This window comes from Python bivittatus, unplaced genomic scaffold (assembly GCF_059951505.1).
Source record: "Python bivittatus isolate LINGU-HERP-01145 unplaced genomic scaffold, Pbiv_v1 ctg000220_np1212, whole genome shotgun sequence".
NCBI lineage: Eukaryota > Metazoa > Chordata > Lepidosauria > Squamata > Pythonidae > Python > Python bivittatus.
In genome coordinates, this window is record NW_028277048.1 from 11050557 (window position 1) to 11077174 (window position 26618).

General features: G+C 39.9%; 1 protein-coding gene and 1 non-coding gene across 2 annotated transcripts; both read right to left on the bottom strand.

Moving 5' to 3' along the window:
* Positions 1-2986: 2986 nt before the first annotated feature.
* Positions 2987-9904, bottom strand: LOC148216261 (lysozyme C, milk isozyme-like). The gene is made up of 4 exons (XM_088138509.1): positions 9757-9904; positions 8997-9152; positions 7268-7346; positions 2987-5833 (listed from the first exon to the last, which is right to left on the bottom strand). Exons 1-4 carry the CDS (start codon positions 9890-9892, stop codon positions 5596-5598), a joined length of 609 nt encoding a protein of 202 aa, XP_087994635.1. The 5' UTR covers positions 9893-9904; the 3' UTR covers positions 2987-5595.
* LOC148216262 (U6 spliceosomal RNA) lies at positions 4189-4298 on the bottom strand. The gene has a single exon (XR_015795779.1). It is a non-coding gene; the product is annotated as a U6 spliceosomal RNA (small nuclear RNA).
* Positions 9905-26618: the final 16714 nt, after the last annotated feature.

Here is a 26618-nt window from a genome sequence, read left to right on the forward strand (position 1 = left end):
ACAAAGTCTGGCTTTCTACCAAAAACTTAAAAAGCACTCAACCCTCTAAAAAACTTGGCCCTAAATTTGTAGGGTTCTCTATCGAGAAAGTCATCAGTCCTGTTGCTTTTAAACTGACTCTTCCAAAACATTACAGAAAAATACACCCAGTTTTTCATGCTAATCTATTAAAATCCTTCAAAGACTCCAGCACATGTCATCCAACCAAACAACCTCCTAGCCCAATTATGATTGAAGGAGAAAGTCATTTTGAAATACAAGCCATATTAGACTCTAGGAAAAATAAGGCAAACTTCAATATTTGGTTCAATGGAAACATTTTCCAAAAACACACCATGAATGGGTGGATAGTGCACAAGTTAAAGCACCAAGGCTCATTGCAGACTTTTATGCCAAATGTCCAAACAAACCTAAGTAATAATTTCTGAAATGTTATGCAAACTGTCATTGTATATGTATATTGTGTTCTCTTATAGATCCTGTTCCGAATGTGAAAACATTCATCTTGTTGGAGGGTGGCATGTCAGGATCTGCGCAAGCTAGAAATCAAGGCTTAATTAAATATAGACTAGTGATGCATAGTTGACAGGGTTAAATGTTAGAATGGTTAATTGGAGGCCCGCTTGCTTGTTCCTGCCATCAAAGTTAGGAGAAAAGGGGGAGGAAGATGCCCAAGCCAGGTGCTACCATTATCTCGGCAGAGGCACCAAAAGGTCAAGCAACCATGAGACCAGGAGAAAGGCGCGAGGAATTTCAAGTGGGAAAAGACAGTAGAAGAGGGGGAGGGGAAAAGGGGTTAAAAGGAAAGCTTTTGCCTGGGAATGGTTAGACTCAACAATCTATAGAAGCTGTATACTACTCTCAATAAAGAAATCTCTAATGGAACTAATTCGAGTCCAGAGGATTTACTGAACTTGGGAAATGAGTGTGCAGACTCTGACACACTGTCCCACACAGGCTCTCATACTTCTTCATATTTCTCTTTACTAGGGATGTGCAAAATGCATCAACCTGGGAATGGGATCTTTGGAACAACCCTAGATTCTGATGTGGAGGAACCATCTATAGATCCATTGTTGTATACAGATAATTATTTAGCTTAATAAAAGAAGGTTTGAAGGGCATAGGGCTTTATTTCCAGGGTCATTTTTACTTTGGTTCATTTTGTAAAGAACCCAGGTTGCTGGGGTCAACTAATGCAAAAGTACAAAGAAGTCACTCACGCTCACAATCTGTTTTGCAAATGTTCTGGCTGCCATGTCTCCTGTTTGCGCACCATATTAGGTTGTCCTTCTGTGTACTTGTAATGCTCGGTGTCATACCTACTGGTAAACAGGACCAAACATATCCCTGGTAGAAAAGCACAGTCAGCAATTAGACATGTATAATTTGTTAGTTGTCAAAGGAAGACTTTGAGGCAGGGATGTCTGTGGCAATGCAATCAAAGCCCATTCCTTTTTAATACCTCATGTACGTGACATGTGTATAAAGGGGGGGGGATTTGATTGCATAGTTCCCCCCCCCCAACCGATGATCCTACTTTGACACTGGAACTTGCATTCTCATATTACTTAACTTTCATTAGTAACCTTAATATAAATGTTCTTTTAAAAATCTAGACATTAAAGAAAAAAATTCCCTCCAGAATAAAACTGAAACAAATACAGCAGATGACCGTCACATTGGACCTAAGTGCCAGCCCCTGATAGGGAAAGAAGTGGTGCACTCAAAGAAGAAAACTCACAGTGACTGATGCCAATCTTTTTGTAACCATCCAATCCGTATTTTTTCAGTTCTTCGTGCAATGCACACGTTGAGTATTTTTTGGCTTCATTTGCTTCAGTGCATAGGCAAAAGAAGGTAAACCACAGAGCTTTCATTGCTGCAGAGGTCTGCAAAGCGATCTGTTCTGACTTGCAAAGTTGTTATAGCCTTGCTTTATTTTATAGCCAGTTGTTTTAGCTGGGGGCTGCCTCTTCTCTCCACAAATGTGATGTTTATGCCATCAGATAAAGTTTAGATCATTCTGTTCCTGCAGTCACAGGTTGGCCTTCATAAAGATTTTGGATAGCTGCACACCTCAGCCAAAAATGCCAATGTTAATAATACTGTTTTCTTCAACACAGTGGAAGAATATATATACCTCGTTTTAACCAATAATCATGCAAATATATATCAGGGGAATTAAAATCAGACCTTGTACCCAAACCTCTGCAGATAACTGCATGTACGTGTGGGTGTGCACATGTGCACGTGCCCTTGTGCTCATGTTTCTAGTTTCTGCATTTGATGTATTTATTGAGGGGAAATGGTTTATACAATCCAAGTTTTTCCTTGCAGGAACTGTAATGTGTGGAAGACTTTCTAAAAGCATGGAACTGCCTACTGTAGTTCATAAGCAAAATGTTCCTAATGATAAGCTCCCATTAGTAGTTATGATGGTAATGAAAAACTAACTTTATGACCAATCCTCACATTTATGACGTTACTTCAGGAAAGGAAAGCTGAAGGTCATAAGCCCAGTTGGGGTTTCACTTAGCAACTGCTTCGCTTAACGACTGAGTTGCCTGTCCCAACTGTGGTTGCTAAACAAGGACTACCTGTAATGGGTGATTCAGCATGACAGCAGTACTGCTTTCGTAGTACTGATATGGAGTCAGAGGTGATTAGAGACTATGGTTGCACTGCATGGCACTTTTTTCCAGCCAACAGTGGAAGAAGGTGTGATAGGAGGTGGTTTTATCCAAACTGTAGGATGTTATGGCCAATGAAATATGCAGAATTAGCAATGGAATGATACATGTCTCTGTAACTTCTCTTCTGTTTGTATTCATTAAGATGCCTGCACAAATGCCTTGATTGTTCCAGAGGCTGAACTCCATGTTCAGGATGAGAATGAAGAAATAGGTGGGACCAACACAGAAACAAAATTAAATTAAATGTAATTTAATTTAATACAGTTAATATGATTATGTCCCATTTATCCTTCATTTAAAAGGACAATTCAGAAGCAACTTTTGAAGAGATTCTAAAGATCACACTTGAGGGTTTTTTTTGAGAGAGCACATGTTGCCCAGAGCCTTCTAGTGATGTATCTCAGTACCGAAGCAAAGTTTTCAAATATCATAGCAATTAGCAATGTTCTAGTTGTATTTCATTCAGTTCAGGATTATAACATTTCATGGAAATATAAACACTCTGACAGAACTGTCTCAGAAAAGAGCAAGAATAGAACTGACCACCTTTGGGATTACTGGAGCAAATTTGGATGTCTGGAAAAAATGGTAGCTGGTACATAAATACATGCACATTTGCATATGTACATGTACACATTACACCATTCCAGCCATTACACTACATAGGTTTCCTATGCAGATTCTCATGCTTTGAGATATTGAAATCTTTGTTTCTCAAGATATATATTTTTGAGTGTTCTCAATAAGAAGACTCTAAACTATGATAGTTCAGTTTCTCAAGCAAATTAATGCTGGTGTCCTTGCTGATTTAAAAAAACAAACAAACAGAAAGTAGACCTAAGGTCCTTTTCAGGAATCTGCTTTCATCCCATCCTACAAGAGACCTGTGGAATGGAGCATGGTTTGTCCTCTTTAAACAGCAACAAAATACACTGATCCTGATCAGGAATTAGGCTCAGTTAAAATGAGGCCTTTAAACTTCATACAAAGGGGATTTTGTCTTGGATGAACAGTGAGCAAAAGCAAAATTTGCAGTGACAACAAGGCCAAATGAACAGGTTGTAGTCTGGCTGAAAAGAATTGAATGTGGTTACATTTAGTGGTATAAGTGGTAGATAACTTCATTTCATGTTTAGATGGGAACCAACCTAAATGCAATTTCAGAACAAATAGGGGAATAAAAATGCAGTTATTCTTCACATTCTTTATCCTTCTCTCCATGCTAACTTCAATTCAAAAAGTAGAAATTAGGAACAGTAACTCAAAATGTGTACATTATGTAACTTGGCTTTACAATTAAACTTTCTCAATTGCCAAAAGTATAAGCTCCAGTACCATCATAATGATTGAAAGATGTAGTTCACGGTGTAAAAAACAAAGATTTGTGTATTGAACAAATATGGTTTTAGTTCATCAGCCAAATAAATTCCCCATTAAAATATCATTTGCAATCATGTATACACTTACACAGATGTAAGTCTTATGAACTCAGATTAATTTGTTCCTGTCTTGCTGCCCAGATCTACATGGCATCCTGGTGCAGAGGCCGTGCTAACCTCTGTATGGTTCTCATTTTAGTGCATCTGCTGCTGAAGTGAGCAATGTAAGATATATTGACAAGAGGGGAGGCGAAAAGATAATTTAAGTATACTAGTTATAGCTAAATTTCGGCCTATTGCTATTTGCTTATGGGAATGTAAGTCTTTCACCTTGGGGCAAAACTATTTGATGGGAAACTTATACTTTGCCCTGCAGTATTTGCAACAGATGCATCAAAGAGAGTTGACAAAAATCAGAACATTATGAAACTAATATTAATTATCTTATTCCTGTTATCCATATTTTTATGCCCCAAATAAACATTATCTACCAGATCTTTGGAGGTCTGAGATACGCCAATGACATGCTTCTAAGGATAAATGTGTTAATTTTGCAGGGCAGTGGCTGACCCAGCTGGGTAACAGTTGGACTTTTTTTTTTATATAAATAGATGGATAGATTGGTGCAAATGTGATGCGAGGGTAAACCGTTTGGAATGGGTGTGAAGTAAGTGTTATTGACTGTATCTTAGTATCTTGTAAATTTTGTGGTTCAACAGACGGTTTTAAGGTAGACATAAACCCAGAGAGTGATAATTTTCCGTTGAATCTAAAGCTTCTGACAAATGGCCAAGAACTGTAATGAGAAGTTGATGACTTTTTAAAGAGGACTCGGCTATAAGTGGAAGCATCCCAAATGGATGTGAGAGCCAAGATGGAAAATAATGGTCCTTGGTCCTTCTTATTAGGGAACATTTTCAAGAATTATGAAGAATCTTGACCCCAGAGGAATTCCTAGGTACCGTGACACCTGGACATCTACGTTAACTTAATAGAGGGCCTTAAAAAAAAAGTAGCAAAACAAGAGAGGTCCTCAAAAGCAAATTTCTGAACCTTGATTTGATTTGGAATAGATTCAAACTAAGAGTATCCTCACTGAAAATTTTGGGCATAATTTTTTTGGGAAAATAACTTTTCCACATCTTGGTGGATTTAAAAAAATGTACAAAAAAAAGTAAAAGAAGACACAAAAGTAGCTCTGGAATAACCTAAAAACAGGCTTTCAAGTAAAATACTCAAACAACTCTGGCATATACTTATGGTGAAATAAAGAATAACAGATTCAACCAAGATCTACCTGTTCCTGAATATTGTTGGAAACACGCTTAGGGTCTGTTTTTATGGATGATTAATACCCATAAGGAGCTTAAGGCGAAGGATATTAAGAACTTTCCTCTTGGAAACCAGTTGCTCCTTCAGAAATAACTAAGTTAAACATGCTATTAAAAAAAAGGATATGTGTGTGTGTGTGTGTGTGTGTGTATTATATGATGCATGATTTTTTTTTAGAAAAATGATCCTTAAGTGTTCTTTTTGAAGTTTTGAAGCTGTTCCAAAGCCTTGGGGTCAGCCCGCTTTGCACTGGACCATTGTGGACTTGAGTTGTCCTGCACTCTAAGATTCTGAAACTTCACCAAGCCAAGGGTCCTTGTCTTCTGTCGAATTCTCTTCTGAGGTGTACCATGACTCCTACCAAAAAGGCATTTTATGTAATAATGGTGGAGTACATGCTTGTTGCAGTATTTCAGATAGAGCGGCCTGAAAAGGTAACGGGAGAAAAAAGTTTAATTAGCTATTACAAATTGTTTATATATCTCAGAAGAAAATAGGTCTGAAAGACTGACTTCTCATCCAACTCAGAAACACCCTTCAAACAAAAGGAGAAATAAATAAAGGAATAGCTTATTTTGCCAAAGCATTTTGTTTTGATATTAGTGATGTTTCTCAATAAGGGTTTTACTGCAAAATCACTGTAAAATTCATGGAAATTTAGAAAGGTGCAGGTGGTCACTGCCTTCTGTTTATAACCCTCCCATCTTTTCCCTCCAGTTAGCTCCTCATTCTACTTTCAGGTAAAATCTGTTTAAGGAGGGAAAATAAAAATAACTACAGAAACCGATTTGAGGTGGAAGTTTAGGATTTTTTAAACTCTTGTTAAGCCCATTTTAGGGTGTATACTACCTTCCCACCTCAGAATGGGAAAATGTATTCAAATGTATTCAAAATTGTTGAAATTGTTTTCAAAACTGCCAGTGAATGAAAAGAACAGAGATCTTTCTTCATACAAGTGCACTTCTGTCTATAATTCTCAATTAAAACTCTTTTTGTAGCCTCCCCCAAGTTGGTTCAATTACTACATTCCTCAGCTACCAAAGAAAGCTGAAGTCCAAAAAAGGTTCCAGTTTGGAGAAGAACCTGAAATCCAATCCAGGGCACCATTTTGGAGAAGCTGCTCCTGGAACAAAAGTCATTGATTGCTGCCTTGGGGCTCATCCAGACTTCCTGTTTATCCCAGCACAAGGTTAGGCCTGCTCCATTTTAGGAGGACAGAAATAGAAGACCAAGTTCTCAACCCATCCCCAACCTGCTGGAAAAGCAACCTCCATTTGAATTTTCTGAGTTTGTGTCAAAAATAGTTTTTCCCCCTTTGCTGGTCTAAACAGGAAGTCTACCTGTTGCACTTCATTCCATCCTACACAAATGCCTCTGTTCTAATTGGTTGGTGGGTCCTCTGGTACCCCCGCCCCCTGGCCCCAGTGCCTTTCTCTGCTGGCCATTTCATATTAAGTTCCTGGGCTGCCTACTATGAAAGGATGAACTTTTTCTTCTTTTGGTTTTTAACAAGTCTGGTAATGGAAGAGTAAAATTGTCAAATACTGCCAAGTTTCCCCTTCTAGCCAAGCAAAAATATTTTTTTTCCTTTTTCTTCCAGTCCTCAAAAGCCCTCCATAAGAAATGGAAAGCAATTGCTGTTTGCTTTCCTAGCATGGGAGAGAGGGAAAAGGAGTAGGGGAATTCACCAATCAGAGCCAGGTTAACTGCCATCCACGCAGAACACCTGGCCAACCCGATGGCCAATGTAGTGGCTTCATTTCCAGCTGGTTTCTGCATAAGACACAAATTGGAAAAGACTGCAGTGCAGAAAAGCCCTTGATGTAACTGAAAGGGGAGAGAAGGGCCAAGGACACTCACCAAGCTCTCATATCCATTGTGCTTTGAACTATTTTTTTAACACATGAAACGTCATCTTGGATGTCATCATCTAAGAATGCTGTGAAGGCAATTTAATAAAGAATGTTAAATCTAAGTCAGTGATATATCAAGTGATGCCCCAAGATATCAGAACTTCATCTCTGGAAGCAGGACATACAGAAGCTGTGCTCTTTATCTATTCCTTAGATTCATATCTACCCTTTCATCTAGCAGTACCCCTGCCTTTAATTTTATCCCAAGCAACAGTGTTGTGAGGTAGGTCAGCTGAGAGAGAATAGGATTGGGTTTCTTGGTCTAAGAATATCATCTCAAGTAATACACGGACCATGATAAACCCACGGGCCAGCCAATAACATGAGCGGACAGAAGATGGGTCATACTCTGACATAACTCCTTGATGGCATGCCAGCAAAGATCAATATAGCTAGCAGTAAAGAAACTTTGTAGTAAGTTAGCCAAAAGTTTTGCTAAAATGTTTTTAATTTACAGTACTTTAGTAACCAATCTTAAAATAAAAAAGCTATGGCAGCTGGGAAGTACAATTTTTCACTGTGGAGTGCCCAACTTTAGGTCTCTATGTCCTTTCAGAAGTAATTACATTCAGTGTATCTAACAGCAATTTAATTCATTTTCTATTTAACACTTTAACTTAAATTCAATTGTAAGTTATATTAGTTTTTGTTTACATCCTGTCTACTTTTGTGACTTCTGGTATGCTCAAGGCTAAGAATAGCACTTGGCCCCTAAAGTTTACCTAGTCTTTGAGTAATATTATTAGTATTTGATTAGAAAGTATTTGACTGGTAAATAATCTAATATTGTTTGTCTTGGGCAGCTTTGTCCCTGAAATTCCTATCTTGGCACTCATCATATTGCACAGAAGAACTGATGAAGCAGTGGTGAGCAACTGGAACACAGCAGTAGTTTCCAAAGCCTTTGACCTGAGACTCTTTTGAACTCCAGACCTGAGCCTTGGTATATATGAAGTATGAAAAGATTGCCTTTGGCCCTTTCCCCAATACAATGTCTTAGACCGCTGAAGTGATAGAAAGCCTGTCTTCATTACTGTTATTTAGTCACAAGGATAGTTAGATGACTTTAGAAGCTGCTGTAAGTCGTTAGTGGGGATATGGCCTTTGAGCAACCAGGAAGTTCAACCATCACCACCACCACTGCCACCATCAAGGGCCTTTCCCCCTTCTTAGGTTGTCCGAAAACCATACTGGCATGAAATAGACTGTCCCCATTGTTACCTGTTTCCCTTGCCTCTGTTTCTGCACCCACCTGACTCCCTTCCAAACTAATGGGTGAGAAAGCCTAATGTATCTTGATGCTGCCCTTGAATGGTATTGGGATAAAGCAAGGGGGGAACACTACTTTAGTATCCATACAGCTAAGGAAGACTTAAGCCTGTCTGGCTTATGGGTTGAGAACAAGAGGAAAGCAGCATCATGGGGACATGGCCAAAAAAGAGGTTTATTCACTATAAGGATGTAGAGCAAAAAATTACATGGAAAAAAGTGGTTGCCAGGGCATGATTGTATCATAGTTAGGTGCAAGTGGGGAAAAGCCACAATGGAGTGCAACCGGATTGTTCCATTTAGAATTAGGGAGCACATTTTGTTTGGCTCTCTGGCTACCAGAAACGTTGGCATTTCCTGTTTGAGCAATAAACCAAAGGCAAAGGCAAAAAGAGGGAATCACTCACAATCACAGCTAGTGTTGCATTTATTTTGAGTGGGGTGCCTCCCATTATCACACCATTCGAGGCCGCTGAGTTGGAATATTCCGTAACGGGGAACGCCGTGAACGTTCTCGTAGTACAAAGTGTCACGCCTGCTTGAGTAATCAGCAGCACAGACATCTAGTGGGAGAAGATGATAAGAATAAAATAAAATAAATAAAAGAATAAAATAAAATAAAATAAAAATAAGATAAGATAAGATAAAAAGCAAATGAACAGGATGTTTTGTTTCTCAAAAATCAGATCCAAAATGCAAAACAAGAAAGCAAGAAAGATGCTTGTTGTCTTTGGCTGCAACTCAAATTTTAATTTAAAGCATTTTCAAGACATTGACATTTTAATATTTACAACTTCAAAACCTAGCTTTTCCTACTAGGGCCTTGTAAAATAGCAAGCAGCGCAGTCAGACACTTCTAGCAAACTGCAAAACTTCTCCAACATTTTGGGTTTCTCCTTTCCCTCGTTGTATCTTGCTGTGTTTTGTTTTTTACATTCTCCATTCTTACGTTCCACATTCACCCTGTTATTTGAAAACGCTCACAACGACAGTGAAACTTCCTAGCTTTAAAGAGAAGCATTTGGAAGAAACAAAAATTAAAGGTGCTGAAATTTACTTTAGTCAGAAAGAGAGAGAAAGAGAGATTGGGAAAATACAGTAGATGGCAGTTAGATTTCATCAACCCTAACAATCGAAATGAGTTGTGCACCCTGGAATAGAACTCACACTGCTCTGAGTAAATGCCTTTGAAAGGATCCATCCGAAAAAACTTCAGCATGTAATATAAGTCACAGACACCATATACTTTCGCCTTCTGTCTTGCTATGAGTAAACAAAATAAGGTGAGGAGAATCACCTTCATTGTTGCAAGCCTTTGAACAATTCTGTGTTCAGAAAGCTATCTATTTATAGCTCATGGAAGTTGCAACCGTAGGCTGGCCTTGTGGCTATTGGGTATGCAAACTCTCATTCAAAACATTTTGGCGCAGGCAATTTCCTTCCCTTGGAAGACCTGAAAGACCAGCTTAGGGACAGATTTAATGTGGACTCTTCAACTGTTGCCCATCATATGCTTTCTGCGGTAATGGCCTTTTGCCAGTTACTTACTGGAAAATGAATTCTAGTTTGGGCATGTGGATGAGACTCATTATTGCAGTGCAGGAGTCAGTGTAGGGCTGCATGTTTAAATCCAAATGTGAGTTTGGATATATTTGTGGGACCACCTCTCCCTAAGGACATCTGCCTGTCCCACCAGATCAGATAGGGTAGGCACGCTCCAGGTCCCTTCCCTTAAATGCTGCCGTCTTACAGGACCCAGAAGTGTGCCTTTTCTATGGCAGTCCCTGCCCTCTGGAACACTCACCCCCTGAGATCCGGCCAGCCCCCACCCCTGTTTAACCTTCCAAAAAGCACCCAAGACCTGGCTTTCCCCCCAAGTGCTGGGATAGGGGCAGCTAAGTTTAGTTATGGTGCCGGGTTTTTTGGTTTTGATATTTTTGTTTTTAATATTTTGGTTGAGGTTATTGTCAGGTTCAGCCCAAGAAACTCCACGAGACAGTACTGGAACAGCTCAGTTACTTTATTAGTTCACACCTGCTAGACAGAATCTCGCCAGACTAACTCTAAACTCCCCAAGCCTACAACTAAACACTTTGAATTCCTTAGGGTGGTGCCAGTCTCATCCTCTTCACTTTCCCAGGCTCAGGCTGTGGGCTGAGGAAATGCTTCTGTCCTTGAACCTCCATCACAGTTATGTACTGATTCGATAAGACATTTGAAAAGTTTCATTTATTTTCTGATTGTCAGGCTTTATTGAGTATATTCTTGCTTTAGGATTTATTTATTTATTTATTTATTTATTTATTTATTTATTTATTTATTTATTTATTTATTACATTTATATGGCTGCCCATCTCACACAAAGCGACTCTGGGCGACATGCACTAATTGAGGTTGTTAAAGCTGTGGGCTGCTTGTTGGGAATGTGAGGTCTCTAAATAATGACAAATAAATAGTCTGTCTCCTTCTCCCTCCCCCCAGTAGATATTCTGATGATTCCCTGATAAAACTGGTTCCTTTTATCCCACAAAGAATGCACGTGGGTTAAAGTACGGCTTGTAGTCATTTAAAATAACAGGCATTTTTGATCTAGTGTAGAAATCAGGTTTGGTATATTGAGGTTTCAAAGGACATCTGAAGGTGGTTTTTTTTTTTAATTGTTGTCAAAAAGTTAGGAGCAAAGTTCACATTGACATGGGGTCTAATGTCATAGGGGCATGCAGCAGGCATGCCTTAATAGATCTGAAGGCTCTAAATTTACTTGTAGAAATAACCCTTGGAACTTCTCTATCTGCCTTTTTGGGGTAATAATATACTGGTTTATAGCCCAGTTTCAAAAATCTGAAGTCCTGGACCTTTTATTGCTCGGCCACCAGATAGGTGAGCTGAGGGTTACCTGTTCACTCCTCTGCCACCCCCATTTGCCTGTGTTAATTCTGATGGGTTAAATTTCTCTGGATGGAAGTACTGTAATTTCTTTGCAACCTTCTCACTCAGACTGGATGCCAGTGAAAACTTTGGCCATATCGAACTTCTGTTTCAACCGAAAACCCAGCAAGTCAAAATCCTTTGAAGGCAACAGTGTGAGCTAACAAAGTCATTGCAGCCATGTGAACTAAGAGGATACTATGAACTTCACTCTAAATGACTGTGAGTTCCATTAGCTGGCTATATAATTCCTGTAATTCCTTTAAGACCCAAATTACTTTTTTTTCTTTCTACAGTGGGAGCCTGTTCATCCTTAAAAATTATATGTTGATTTCAACATTCTGTAATCATCCTGACCGCCCCCTTGGGAAGACTTTCCAGAGGATAAATGCTCAGCAAGGAAAAAAGGAATATCTTCCTGTGAATGAGGTGTGGAGTAGTGTGACATTTAATATAAATTTCAGGAATATTGAATCCAAAAGACTCTGAAGTGAATTTTGATTCAAAATACGCCTTGGAAAACACAGCAAAACAAAATGATATCTGATGTAGTAATTGTCACTGCTCAGTCCACAGCTACCTGAACATGGATTTTATTCTGGGAATTCAGGAAGGACATAATGGGATGGTTTGGAATTATTATTAAAGCTTCCTGATCAGGATTTCAGGATGTAACTTGCAATTTTCTTTATTGCCTTCATTTTGTGTTCTGAATCTGTAGCTTTCAAAATCTGGTAACAAATGGAAGAAGTCAGCCTAAGAAAGAGTAAGGGGAATGCCATCTGGAAGACCCACTCAGCAACTGACAGCACTTTATTAAAGACCTATTGCAAGAATTATCTCACCATTTAGCCAGAAATCATGGTCCCAGAACAACTCTTCTAAGGCAGCAAACTTTAGGACAGGGATAGGCTACTTCTGAAGAGTTGAAGGCTACAACGTGGCTTCCTGACTTTCTGATGAGCTGCTGGGCACCATCTGGTGATGCTGTGACATCACTAGAGGAGGCATGGCTGAATGTTTTCACACTTTCTGATGTTTGAAGTTGGGGAAATGGGAGTGGGAACTTTTGGGAGGAAGCCACACCTATTTCTACTCTTAAAAATATTCCCAAATCTGAAAAATGAACAAACATCACACTACTGAAGTTCATTTTGCCTCCAAAATCTCAGGGCATCAGAGTGGGGTGTTGTACATCATTGTGCGAGCCACAGTCCTCACCCCTCCTTTAGGGTGCCAAGTCACTTACTTAGAGCAGGTTATCCCCAGATTATTAGCTCCTCACTCATAAGGTCATTCATCATATGGAACTAGCAATAACTAAAATAACTGAAGTAACCTCAGCGAGGTTACTTTAAAGAGTCCATTTTCTGTTATCTCAGTAGCAAAATCATCATTTAGAAGCAAAATGATTTGCATTAAACTCCATTATTTCTGTATTTCATTCCTTATCATACAGAGGTGATTGATAATGGCATCTCAGATGGCACTGAGTACGCACAGAAAATTGTTAAAAAGACAAATGTGATGAAGGCTGGGTGAGTAGGGATTTGTGCATCAGTCTTAGAAAATATATTTTACTTGCTAGATTACTATTCCTTTGATCTTTTTACATATTTGAAAGCTTGCAAGTTTCCCTATTATTCGGAACATTTGATGTATTTCTCCAGAATTTATAATTTTTACTACAGGTAGTCCTCACTTAACAACGGTAATTGGGACTGAGATTTCCATCGCTAAGCAACGTGGTTGTAAAGCAAGACATCATGTTGCTTAGTGGTGGCAGTTCCGGCACTTCCAGTTGCCATCATTAACAAATCCTGCAATGTCGTTAAGTGTGACATCATGTGGTCACCATTTGCCACCTCCTGCTGGCTTCCCCATTGACTTTGCTTGTCAGAAGCCAGTAGTGAAGGTTGTAAATGACGATTATGTGACCATGGGATTGGCCATAAGTCTCCTTGTTCAGCACCATCATAACTTTGAATGGCCACTGAATGAGCGGTTGTTAAGCAAGGACTGCATGTATAAAAATTGATTTTTGGAAGTCTGGAAAAAATCAGTAAGACTTTGTCTTTTGCTTTGAAAAATCTGCTCTTCTCTGAAACACTTTTTAAAATGTGCGTTTCTTTGTTGCAAGAACAGGGCTATTGTTAATTATTTGTTGCTCTTTTAAGGTAGTTTCTTGTTGTATTCTATCACTTTGCTCTGTTGACTTTCTCTAAGTATGCTGATTCTTATCCACTGACCCACCCTTGGTTTCGTCATATCTTTCATCTTGTGTGCTTTTTGTGATCTTCCCAACTTCAACCAGTTTGAAATTTCCATTCATTCTCCATTTCATGGCTACATGACTACATGGCTGAATGGCTCCATATAGATCCATGCTTTCAGTATGATGAATCAACACCTATATACAGCATACGGACACAGTATAAAGAAATCACTGCATTTCACTACACTGCCATCTTGGAAGACATCTTTTTTGGAGCTACCGCAATACCTAATAGCATCTTGACTGAAACCCAGATGAAGGAATAACAATTTCTGTAGCTGTGCTTACTATTTTCAGCAACAAAACCTAGCCTCCCTTGCTCTGAAACCTTCATGCCCCTTAAGCATGTTAAATGCTGCCTTCAGCACCAAAACCTTGCTCCCCTCTGGGCTATCATGGGGTACCATCCAGAAAGGCAGCAATAACTTTATTTGGCTGGGTATGCTGATTGCCCAAAAAAGCTTTCCAAAAGGAGTCAAGGCACTCCTGAAATCAAGAAACATAGCAGCTGTTTCCTTTCCACAATGTATAGGCTCCTCACGTGCCAGTGAAAATCTGTTCCACATAGCCATGGCTGGGTCCAACCCTGGCTGGAAGATTCTCACACTGGCTCTAAACTGTAAGCGTGCTCTGATAACTTGCACAAGGACTTTCCAACAATGGACAGGGGGCTGATTCCATGATTGTTTTCACATGGGCACTGTATCAACAAGGTTCCAGTCAAACGGGACCTGTTCCTTCCCCCCACCCTCCTCATATCACTGAAGAATAGGCTATGAATATAATCAACTGCCTCAGCCCCCTTTGCTTTCAGTCCCTTCACAGGGACTTAGTCAGGTCCTGCAGCTTTGACATTTTTATGTTAGTTGATAGCTGCAGCAATCTTTGGTTTGCTTGGCTTGGCTTCACATGCAATATTAGGTAGCCCTGGGTCATCTAGGTCCTGCTGTAAAGCTGCTGGTGGATCACAGGTTAAGAGTAAATCAACATTTTGTATCCAACCCTGTCATTTTAGCAGCTTGCCCTGTTGTGTTATAGATTGTTCCGCTGGATTGTCTGGGCTGCCTGACAATGTTGTCAAGGTTGAAAAGAGTGTTTGTCAATTGCTGCAATGCCAGCTGCTGCCTCCACTTGGGCAGCTGTGCCATCTGAAAGGTCTCCTTTTCATTTTTCGGCTTTCTGCGAGTGTGTCTTGTCAGCTCTTTTGCTTTTCTTGGATCTGCAAGCTTAGCAGTTTGCAGATCCAAGATACAAGTTTCTTTCTTGTATCAAGTCAATGGGGTCATCCATTATCCATTTTTGGTGCTACCTTTCTCTATACATGGTGGATAGTTTCTTCAACCATTTCCATTTTTTGTGGGTAGACAGGCCCTCCCTCTTGGGAAGATAGGTAGACTGGTTCCGCCTTTGGCCACTGAGTAAACGGGGTCAATCTTAGCCCTCTGGAGTTAAAGCTTTTTGGCGTGCCGCACTCCAGGAGATTTTTTGTGAAGCTTTAGCTCTGGCAGGCTAAGGCTAAAGAGCTTTAGCTAAAAGCTTTGGCTACAAAGGGCTAAGGCTGGCCTGGCCTATCTGGTGGCCAAAGACAGGACCAGTCTACCAGCTTTCTTGAAAGGGAGGCCCAGTCTACCCATGCAAAATGGAGAGGACATGGTTGAAGGGGACCACAAGGGCTGGTCTACCTGCTTACCATAGCCAGAGGATCGTTCTTGGGAGTGGGCCCGTGAGGGGAGGAAAAAAAGAAAAGAGAGAGGGAGGGAAGAAGGTGATGCTACTTTTTTTTTTTTTTTTTGCAGTGCAAAGCAAAAGCCCTGCCCAGCCATACCTACTGTAGGAGCTTTTTGCAAAGGGGCTTTTTGGAGCAAGAAGATGGAGAAGGCCAACTGGGGCAGTGGAGTGCAGGGTGGCATGGGGCCAAGAGGACAGAGATTGGGGGAGATGGGCGGGTGGGGGGAGTTGAAGCGCCCCTGTGGTCATAAGTGCGTGCAGACTGCCAATCGCCTGAATTTTGATCACATGACCACAGGGGTGCTGCAACAGCTGCAACCTCGTCACTTTTCTCAGTGCGTTTGTAACTTTGAATAGTTGCTGAATGAATGGTCATAAGTCAAGGACTACCTGTACTGTTTATTGCTGTTGTATTTGAGAATGGACACTAACTGAGATAATTGCTAAGCGAGGAGTGGATGTAGGTACAATCAGGCCTATACAACTTGTAGAGGGGGAAAAGGCCACACCGACAAATTAAAAATGATCACAGGCAACAAAGGACTAATTACCAGGCTGAACAGCTATTTAGCAGCTAGCAGAGTTGATGCAATAGGGGATTTTGGAATAAAGAAACATTATGCATGCCCCAGAATTGACCTTAACTAGTTGCTAAGATCAAAGTGGAAGAATAGGCTGCAGTTGGTTAACATTCTTTCCCTTTGAAATTGACAAGGTTTATCAGTTAAAGCTGAGAAGAGCAAAAAGCAAAAGTGGACAGTGGGGTCTCCCTGGGGCAGGAGCAGGCTGCATTTGCTAATAAGTGAGAGAGAAAAGAAACCAACTATCTCATATTTCCCTTGGCAACAACTAGAGCCCATCCTCTGGGCATTAGTGCCCACCTTTTTAGGAGTTTACTAACTGTGTATGCCAATAAAATTGTATTCACCTATCATTCAGTGATTTTCTGATTGTAGCTGTTTAAAAACGCAATGATTTGCACGGGGCTTTGCACACGGTCTGAAAAGCTTTCCCAAGTGCCCTTTCTTCTGCAGAATAAAGCTCTTAAAGAGATTTCCGCCTTGCGTGTTAATTGGCGCACATGCCAGATTCAACGAATCCAGAGTTTCCTGGGATAACAGAGTGGTGGCAGCGATGGAGCTGGCATCATCAGCGAGGCTTGGAGGCATTGGAGGAGCTCAGCAGTGTGTCTCTTTGGGCAGTGTAGGCAGATCCTTCCTAGTGGTGGTGATATTTGGTGGCAGTTAATTTATCAAGTTTTTAAAAATGTCTCCAAAAAAGGCTGGATGTGGCCCACAGGGCATACGTTGTACAGGTCTGGTTTAGACTGTGGTTATGTTGCACGGTGTGTTTCATTCAGCATCCAAACTGGAGCAGGATGGTTTTGTGTCACAACATGGTTCTTCTTGAAATACAGCCCTCCCACATGGCCTCAGAGAAAAAAGATCCTCCTAATTTCCCCACTGTTCCTCTCAGTGGGAGTGGCCAACTTCTCCTTTCTAAGCTCCAATCCTTCCTGATCATGTGCCCCAGAATAGAGTATCTGCAGCCTGCTCTGCGCTTCCCAGTCGACGTGCACACACACAGACAGATGCAACATGAGAAGAAAGCCCATGCACACAAACACAACTCATTGCTTTAATACACAGAAGAAAATACAGGGGCCTTTGTGTAATGAATTTAAGCCTTCTATATATAATCATATAGCCATAGAACAGCCATGTTTATCCTATTCATGAACTTTACTAGGAAACTCACATTGCTGGCATGAAGGAATGTTGGAATGTACGCTAGATACCTTGTACAAATGAGTTCTCTACACTGATAAGGCTGGAATGCTGGTGGGTGTAAGGAATAAACTGATACATCATAAATTTATAAGATAATGGGATGAGAGGTACCGTTGTAACAAGTTACCCAACTGTGAAATGTTCCTGGCATGTACCGTACCTGGATGACATGGATGGAGATGACCTGGATGAATTCTAAGTAAACAAGTTGGGTATAAAAGAAAGGATGGAAACCATACCCACCTGGAAGTGTGAGACAACTCTTGTTGGAGCAGGGGACGCCCTGAGTCTGATTCCCAGCCCACTCTAGCACAGCCTGATCAACTGTGTTGAGAGTGTATGTAAGTATTCTGTGTGAATGTGTAGCCTAGTTGGGCAAGAATATTTACAGCAACTTGGGTAGCCTAGTTGGGCAGTTGTTTATTGAAATACAGTTGTTAGCCTAGTTGGGCAAGTACATTTATTGCTAGCCTTGATGGGCAAATATTTTATTGTTAGAAATATTACAGGAAACTAGAGAAATTGTATGTATTAATCAACTTTGGTTAAACACTGATTAAACACTTGCTTTGCTTTCTGTCCAAATAACACAAGAATAAAAAGAACTAATTTTGAACTATATTTTGAGTGAATTGCATTCAATCATTTTATAACATAATTGGCGTAGTCGGCATGATTCTTGGTTTGGATTTGGACAGAATACAATGGCAAGCGGATTTTTCTTAGGGAAAGAGAAAGAAAAGGAAAAGAAGGATAAAAGACAGACCATTTGGACCTTACCTCCTGATAATGAAGGATGTGAGAGGAAAATTATTAGTAGCCTTCTATATGTTTTAATGTTAGTTTTGATTGCATTTAATAAAGCCAAGTTAGCTGAAATGTGATCTGTAGGGCAATGACAGGAAATGTCAAATGCAAGACTAAGCAAACTTGTTGATTGGAACAGATGTGACAGGGGCGAATAGAACAGGAAAGTATGGTAAAATTAGCACCAAGGAAGTTATGATTTAGTTGCTAAACCTAGGAGTCATGTCTGTGGTTTGCGGTTTTAAAGGACAAAAAGGATTGCATCTGAGGGGGTCGGTACCCACTTGGTCAAGCTGTCTACCTGACAGCTCCGTCACATTGGTCGGCATTGCAATGTGAATCTAAGTGGGTGCCATGTATGCTATTGGTTGAACTTTACTTGCTTATTGAACTAACATTTAATAAAGCTTTTAGAACTCTGAAGTGACTTGTTTTATGGTGTGTCTGCCTCCCGTGTTTAACATGGTTTTTTCCCTGACAGTTTTGGTGCGTTGGCCGGGAAGGGACAAGCTGAACATTTGTTCTCAGCTCCTCCTTCCTGGAATTACCCACACCGTTGCTTCAAAGTTCTAAGGTAAGAAGGTACTCTTTTTCTGGGAAGTCCCACTGGGGATTTTTTGTTTTTTTCTGGAATTTCTGCTATGTAATAAGAAGTAGTCCTGCTATGGACCTGAAGTATTCCGGCTATGGAATTGCTGTGCTCGAGAGCAAAACAGTCCAGGTATTTCTGTGACTAGGAACTTGTCGAGTCGGCGTTGAAGTTGAGTTGTGGTCCAGGGTCGTGCCCTGAGGTTTCTTTTAACTATCCTTTTAACTTTCCTTTTGTTTCAATATCCAAATGGGGTTGTTTGGGTTTTGTTTGTTTGGGTTTCTTGTCATTGGGTGATTCTTTTGTTACTCATTTATTTTTGTCCTTGTTTGTTTTGACTTTGTTGTGGGTATTCAAAGTTGTTTGCTGTTTTACGTTTGTTATGCTGTTTGTCTTGCTGCTTTTTTGTATCTCACATTGGGGCATAGCCTTACAGCTTTCAGTTTATATTTTGCCCTTTAAGGATTCCACTACCTTTCTCGTAGATAAGGGTTGGCAGGATTCCCGAGGTGTGGAGTCCCTTGCCATTGCTGGCTTGCACAGTGAGACTGGCCCTTTTCCGTAGATAAGGATTGTCTTGTTGACAAGGGCTAGTTTCCACTAAACCCGGGGTTGCGCAATGACAAGGAAAAAAGAAAGGTGTGTGTGTTAGTTCCCTTTTATATTCCCTCTGTGGACCAGGGCTGAGCAAGAAATCAATTGCAGCTGCACCCAGCTCCCTGCAAGACCAGTGGTCGATGACCAGGGGTGTCTGGAACACAAGGGCAGTTGATGGACCTCTCATGCCTCCACAGATTCAGTGAAAAGAGAGTATGTTTGAAAATTTATGAATGTGGAACCTGTCCCTCTTTTGGATGTGCTGGTTTTGTGATTGCCAGTGTTGGTGTGATTGCTGGTGAGTGAGAGGGCTTTAAGAGACAGGAGAAACAAAACACTGAAGGATTTAAACGTTCCCTTTTTAAAGTTTGTGTATGTGTGGATGAAGTGATTGTTGGGAGAAATGATTGAGAAAAAGGGAATTGAAAAAATAATGAAGTAACAGCAAGCATCTGAGCTGTTCAAGTAACCACAAGTGTCTGTGCCTGGCTATGAAAATTTGTAGCCTGTTTGTCTGTGCTATGGCAATTATGCTTGGCTTTGCTGACCTTTTGAATTAGACTGATTTTTATTTTGGCACCTTGTGATTATTATTGTGGGTCATGGGGAATGCAAAGTCTAAGTTGGAGGATGCTCCAGACAAAGAGTCTTTGCCTTCCTTTGCGCCTGTGCCTTTCTCCCCCTCTACTGACCTTCTCATGGTTATTCAGGAGGTACAAAGGAACCTGCAAGCCACAGATAGCTTGCTCATGAGCCCTCAGTTATTTCTTAAAGCTGAAGTAGACAAAATTAGTCAGACTCTGGGTCTTGAAACGGGGTTGATTTCATCACCTGTTTCTACCCAGCAACTTTCTCCTAATGTTGTATCTATTCTTCCTGATTTACAAACTTGGGATCAAATAACTCTCTGTACTTGTAGTGCTGTTCCCTTTTCTTCTACCCCCAAGGGCAGATTTGGTTTTTCCTCCCGGTCCGAAACAGACCCTTGACTTCTCTGAACAATCTATAGGATCCTCAGAGAATGTTAATGGCAAGCTAGTTCCTAAAGTGATTTTTTCCCTGACAAGGACAAGCTGATTGTTATGATGATATGTTATATAATGTTCAACAAGAATTAACTGGAACTTGGGAAGTAACAGAATTGTTAGAAAAAGGTAAAAGAAAATTAATGGGAATAGTAAAAGGAGAAAAAGTCCACTAGGAAAAGTAAAATCTACAATGTATAAGCATATACACCCTATTGTCAGTAGAGAAGAGAATGGGAATAAAGTTCAGCCAGTGACTATGGTCTTTCTAGATTATGTTATGAAAGCTGCTTTGGAAGGAATTGAGGATATTAGGAATGTTATGATGATGATGCAGGAAGAGATTAATAAGAAAAATGAGGAATTAGAGGAAAAAAGTGTACAATATAGACAAGCTTTAGAACAAGTGCTTGAAAAAACTGAAATAGCTAGAGGAATGAAACAAACTATGGAAGATCAAACTAGACAATTATAAGAAATGAAGGCTAAAATACAAAACTTAACACAGCTGACAAATAGGATTGCGGCTGTTAAAAGCAAACAGGGATGAGTCTCGTGTATAAATGCACATGACCCATGTGAAGGGTTTGATACGTTGCGATGAACCAGAATGCTATAACAACCCTTGTTGTGGTCCTTTTGGATCTCACATATCTGCTGTAAAAAAGATTTCCACCAGTGTAGCTACAGGTAGGGGATTTAAACATCAAATTTCCTATGAACCACTTTTTGCTGGAGAACTAAGAGATTTAAAAGGAAGATCAGGACCCATAAAGGAACCAATTGTGTGAGCCACTAATTTGGCTCTTGAAATGGATAAGGAAAATTTGATGATTTCTGAAGTCCAAAGGCTTTTTAGACTGTATGCTGAGACAGTGGACTTTAGTCAAAAACTAGATAATGAGCCTTGTTTCATAGTTCTGAGAAGTTTCATTGAGGATACAGATTTTACAGGAGCTCGAAGAATAGTGATGAACTGGACCCAACAACCAGGGGAAAGTCCAGAACATTATGTTAAAAGATTCATTACAGGATTATACCTCGCAGGATTATATCTACCCCCTGATGATTTGCCAGAGGAAAATATTACTAGCGGAACTTTAATAGAGACGCTACAAGATAATAGCACACTGAGGATGATAGTTGATGGACTTATGCCTCAACTGAGACAAGTTATTGGAATTCAACCAGTAGAGTGGCCAGGGAATTCTAGAGAACTTTTGCATACCTTAAAATTAGCGAAGAAACAGGCTAACATTACTAGCAGAAAAGAGTTTGAGGATAAAGACAAAGGAAGGAAAGCTCAAATCAATGAGGCCACAGGAAAATTACCCATAAGAGCTAATGGAAGGTTTAATACCTATAGTGGAACCCAATTTACCAATAAAGGAGTAGGGGGTCAAAAAATCCCCACAATCTAATAATATAAGAATGACAGTATGGAAACTGCTCCGACAAAAAGGAGTCCCCCTTAATAGAATGGATGGGAAACCTACCGAGAAGCTTATTCAGATGTTGGCTTCCTGTGACTCTAAGTTACTAGACAATCAACCACAGGGTGTGAAGGGAGAGTCAGATGTAAAGTTAAGATCAGAGACAATGGCGGAGGCTAAAATTGACTGCCATAGCTCCCCTTCTGCCCCTCCTTATGAAGAACTTTTACCAGAAATTAGGGAATTGAAATTGACTCTTCAGGGACCTTCTGATTAGGGATGCTCGACGGGTATAGGGCCCCTTAGTTATTTCAAGCCGCTGGGAAAAGTTACAGGGGTCCCAGATGATAATAGATCTTTTTATTTTATACAAGATGATTCTTTTAGGGAACATCGTGCCCTTCTGGATTCTGGTGCTACTGATTGTATAGTTAAATTCTGGCCACCAGGGGCCAGGCGGGTAGGGCACATGACTGTAACAGGCTACTGGGGAAGCCCAGACTTATTCCGATTTTATCTTTCCATTTGATTGTTCAAGGGAACAGAATTTGGATTAGAGGATTGTGGGATAAAGATACAAAAGCTTGGGAAAGAAAAAACACACCTTGGCACCGCGATATAAAGGACCTTTTGTAGTATTGAATTGTATCCCACCTGTAAGCTATCTTTTAAGTAACCAAAAATGGGTGCATCGTAGTCAAATTAAACCTGTTTTTGATGATGCGCATGCGTAATTTTCTCCTTCTTCCTAGAGATGAAGTCTTTCCTACTACAACTCATAATAAAAATCATGGATGCATCCTAAATATATTTTTATTTTCTTCCAAAAAAAAAATGGATGGTGGTCCTGAATTACAATCTATTATAACAATCCCACTGAGAATCCTGGGAGATCCCAGAAGAAGAACAAAGGTGTTGGTGATTACATACGAAAAAAATAGGAAAGGACTATTGCAAGTAAAACGTATAACTGAACTGGAAGTAACACCTTTAACTACTGAAAATGTAGATTTACAGATAATAAGAATCAGATAGAAATGTGCAATTTCTGCGATTGCCCATGCGGTTGTTGTTGCTGTTGTTCTTATTATTGTAGCTTATTTTGTGATTGTGAAATACCGTGTGTTTATCATGAGGATCCCATATAAATATGTAATCATATATTATATGTATCTGATTATGTAAGATATGCAACAAATAATAGTACGATTACTGCAACTCATGCACTAAACATTACTCATATGTCACCCATGATTATTATCATTATTATTACTATATTATCATTATATCACATGATTATTATTATTTGTATTTTACTCTTTTTTTCTAGTATGTTTTGGGTTTTTTTGTTTTCTGTTTTCTGTATTTTACAGAAGAAGACCCCTTGGAGAGATATTTGTAGTCAAATTTGGAGGGCTGCTCAGTGTACGAATTACAGTGGATCCTTCCATCAACAATTTAGTAATGTAAAACAATTAAATCCACATTGTCCTTCTTTAGGACAGTTTAAGGAGGTGTATCATAAACAATATGGTACTATTGCTCCTCCAGGTTATTTTTGGGTATGTGGAAAAGGAGGATTTCAACTTCTACCAGGGAGTTGGAAAGGATCATGTACTCTTGCTCACTATGTGACTCCTGTTTCTGTGCATAAAATTTTACGTTTTAAATTTACATATGCCCCCTTAAGACATAAACGATCTTGGAAAGACGTTGGAGATTTTATAGCTTGTATAATTTTCCCAGGTTATCAAACTTTGCAACAGATTAATACAGATCATTTTGTTCATAACCTTTCTATGCTTTTAGAGACAGGTTTGAATACTACTGGAAAATCTATTATTGATCTTCAAGAAGAAATTGATTCATCGGCACGAATTGTTACAGATAATCGAATTGTTCTAGATAGCATGTTGGCTGAACAAGGTGGAGTCTGCATAGTGTTGAATCATTCTTGCTGTATGTATGTTAACAATTCTGGACTAATTGAGGAGGACGTTCATAAAATCTGTCGTGTTGCTGGTCTTACAGCTGATGCCAGACAGTCGTGGGAGAAGACACACAACTTATTTAAAACTGTTTGGGACACACTAACGAGTTGGATACCTTTTGGATGGTTAAGAACTTTATTCATTGTAATTGTTTTTGTTGTATTTCTTATTCTGATTACTTGTTGTTGTATTCAATGCTTTTCAGTTTGTATAAATGCCTGCTCTTCATTTAAATTGACTCAAGCGGAAAAGTAACAATATTAAGTAGTGAGCTATTGCTCTCTCCAGTTCGCAACAGCTCAAGAGAGGGAATATGTAATGAATTTAAGCCTTCTATATATAATCATATAGCCATAGAACAGCCATGTTTATCCTATTCATGAACTTTACTAGGAAACTCATGTTGCTGGCATGAAGGAATGTTGGAATGTACGCTAGATACCTTGTACAAATGAGTTCTCAACACTGATAAGGCTGGAATGCTGGTGGGTGTAAGGAATAAACTGACACATCATAAATTTATAAGATAACGGGATGAGAGGTACCGTTGTAACAAGTTACCCAACTGTGAAATGTTCCTTTTCATTTTATAACATTTGGTGACTTCTTGGTATAGGGTTTCGGCTGATTCAAGGTTCTCAATCATCTAGGTTCAGGGACAGTAATGAGGAGAGGCTTTATATCATTTCAAGAAAGTCTGGGTGATGCTATATGGAAAAAGCAACTAAAGGACAAATGTTTGCCCTTGAGGATTGGCATGGATTATTGAGTTGTGTTTGGAAATACAGAGGTTTTTGGTCTTGCCAGGATACTTTTCCTGGGTGTGTGAGAGAGAGAGAAAGAGAGAGTCTGTTGTCTTTCTTTCTTTCTAAAAATAAGAAGAGATACTCTAATAATTCCCTGATAAAACTGGGTGTTTGATTCACAGAGTGTCCCTGTGAGATGAAATAAAGTATGGCTTGCTGACATTTTAAGCAGTTCATTTTTTATCATAGTAGAAATCAGTTTTGATTCAATGATATTTTAAAATACATCTGAAGGATTTTTTTTTAAGCATTATTAGCTTGGCCGGTGAACAAACACCAGAAAGGTAGGAACAAACCTGGTGCTGACGGGGGGGGGGGGGGGGGGAACATAAGACGTATACTCCATGATACGATCCTCATATATCAGAATAGTAAAGGCATTTTATGGTGTGCACCAGCTGTACAAGAAGTGACGTGAATGTGTTCCATATAAAACTAATGAAGTCCTATGACTAAAACTCCTATTAGGTAGGAATCTGTCTGAAAAAAATAATATTATTCAATTCTTTGGAAATACATTTGAAACATCTGGGGTTGGACATATTCTAATTTGCCTCTTTTGGCAGCTTTCACCGATCTTTTCCCAGAGTAAGGTTCCCAGATAAGCTTAAGCCCCGGGATTTCTCCTTTTACAAACAAATGTCTTTTCTTCTCTTACGGACTCGGAGATGTCACTCACGGTCACATTTCATTTCGCATTTGTTCAGAGAGCCATTCCTGCCATTGATGCCCCATTTCCAGCCATTCAGCAGGAACAGTCTGTAGTTTGGATCCCCAAGAATGCTCTCGTAGAGCTTTGTTTTCAGGTGACTTGCAGACATCGCTGCACAGACAGCTGGTAGGAAAGCATGGCATGAAAATCAGGTTTGTGTCCTAAAGTCAGTTCCAAAGCACTTTTAAAATCAAGACAGTTCCTCAGTTTCTCATACTTGCAAATGCATAATTTTGTCTTAGTTTCTCATTTTTCTATGCATAAGATCAGTTCAGCTCATTTCCATATTAGTTTGAGGAATTTCTTTTTTTTAAAAAAAAAAATATTTCTCCAAGCATAAATATATTTTTGTTTTCTGCTTTGCCAAATGTGTAAATGATTTTCTCCAATGCATTTGTGCACCTTCTTTTTGAAGGTAATCTTCTGAAACGCATTGCAGAACTGGGAGAAGTGCCATTGTTGAAGGCTACCTGAGTTCCAGTTGATCAGTTGGCTCAGCCCGCTATTGTTTACTTCAGGTTCCCGAGGCCAATTGCTAGATGAAGGCGCAGCCACCGTTTTGGTACAAGATAATCCTCCAGTGGATTGCACGACATTGCAACAAGGGCCTTGCAATTGTGCAGAATCTCAGTGTAGCTGCACTGCTGCTGTGGGTGGGGAATGGCTATTTCACGGGAATTGCTCTCTCTGAAATTGACAAGCCATAGAGAAGGGGAGGCAGATTAAAGAAGCAATAGAGAAGCTGTAGCTGAAGTATCGTTGATCCACTCTGGTTAATTTCATTTCCGTTTGCTTTGCCAGGCTAGAGACCGAATGGGATGATCTGTCAGGAAGGGAAGACAGGGAATAGTCAGCGAGCAACCAAAGCAGCCTGCATCGACCTTGAATGTGGTTTACATGGGAATCAAAAGAATTGAGGGACGGAGAGACTAGTCATCTGGATGTGACCGAAGAGAGTTAGAACAGAGTGGCTCATAAAGAGACAAAACATTCAGCAATCCCGTGCTACTGCAAACATGGCCCAAATTTTACCCCAGCTTCCGTTAGTCAATGGCCCTTCGTGGAGGAAAAGGTTCGAAATGTTTTTAACTTGGAGCTTGTTTCCCACACACCTTGCTCAGGAATTAAATCTGTGTATGCACTTACGTGGGAGAGGAGAACAGGCACCCTTGACATACTGCTACGGAAAAATAAACAAAATAAAGCTCTTAGAAGGCATACAGGAAGGAAGTGATTTGTTATTTCTTACTGGATGCAGAATGAAGTATAGGGTACTCACATATATTAGGAGATCAAATGAGCTGAAAGAAATGGTTGTTTTGCAATGTTGTGATTCTTTGGGTAAATA

Coding starts and splice junctions, on each gene's coding strand:
- LOC148216261 (XM_088138509.1), bottom strand. CDS start 9,892: ATGAAGGTGATTCTCCTCACCTTATTTTGTTTACTCATAGCAAGACAG. Junction 9,153..9,756: donor AGGCATTTACTCAGAGCAGT/GTGAGTTCTATT, acceptor TTCTCCCACTAG/ATGTCTGTGCTGCTGATTAC. Junction 5,834..7,267: donor ACAATGGATATGAGAGCTTG/GTGAGTGTCCTT, acceptor TTACCTTTTCAG/GCCGCTCTATCTGAAATACT.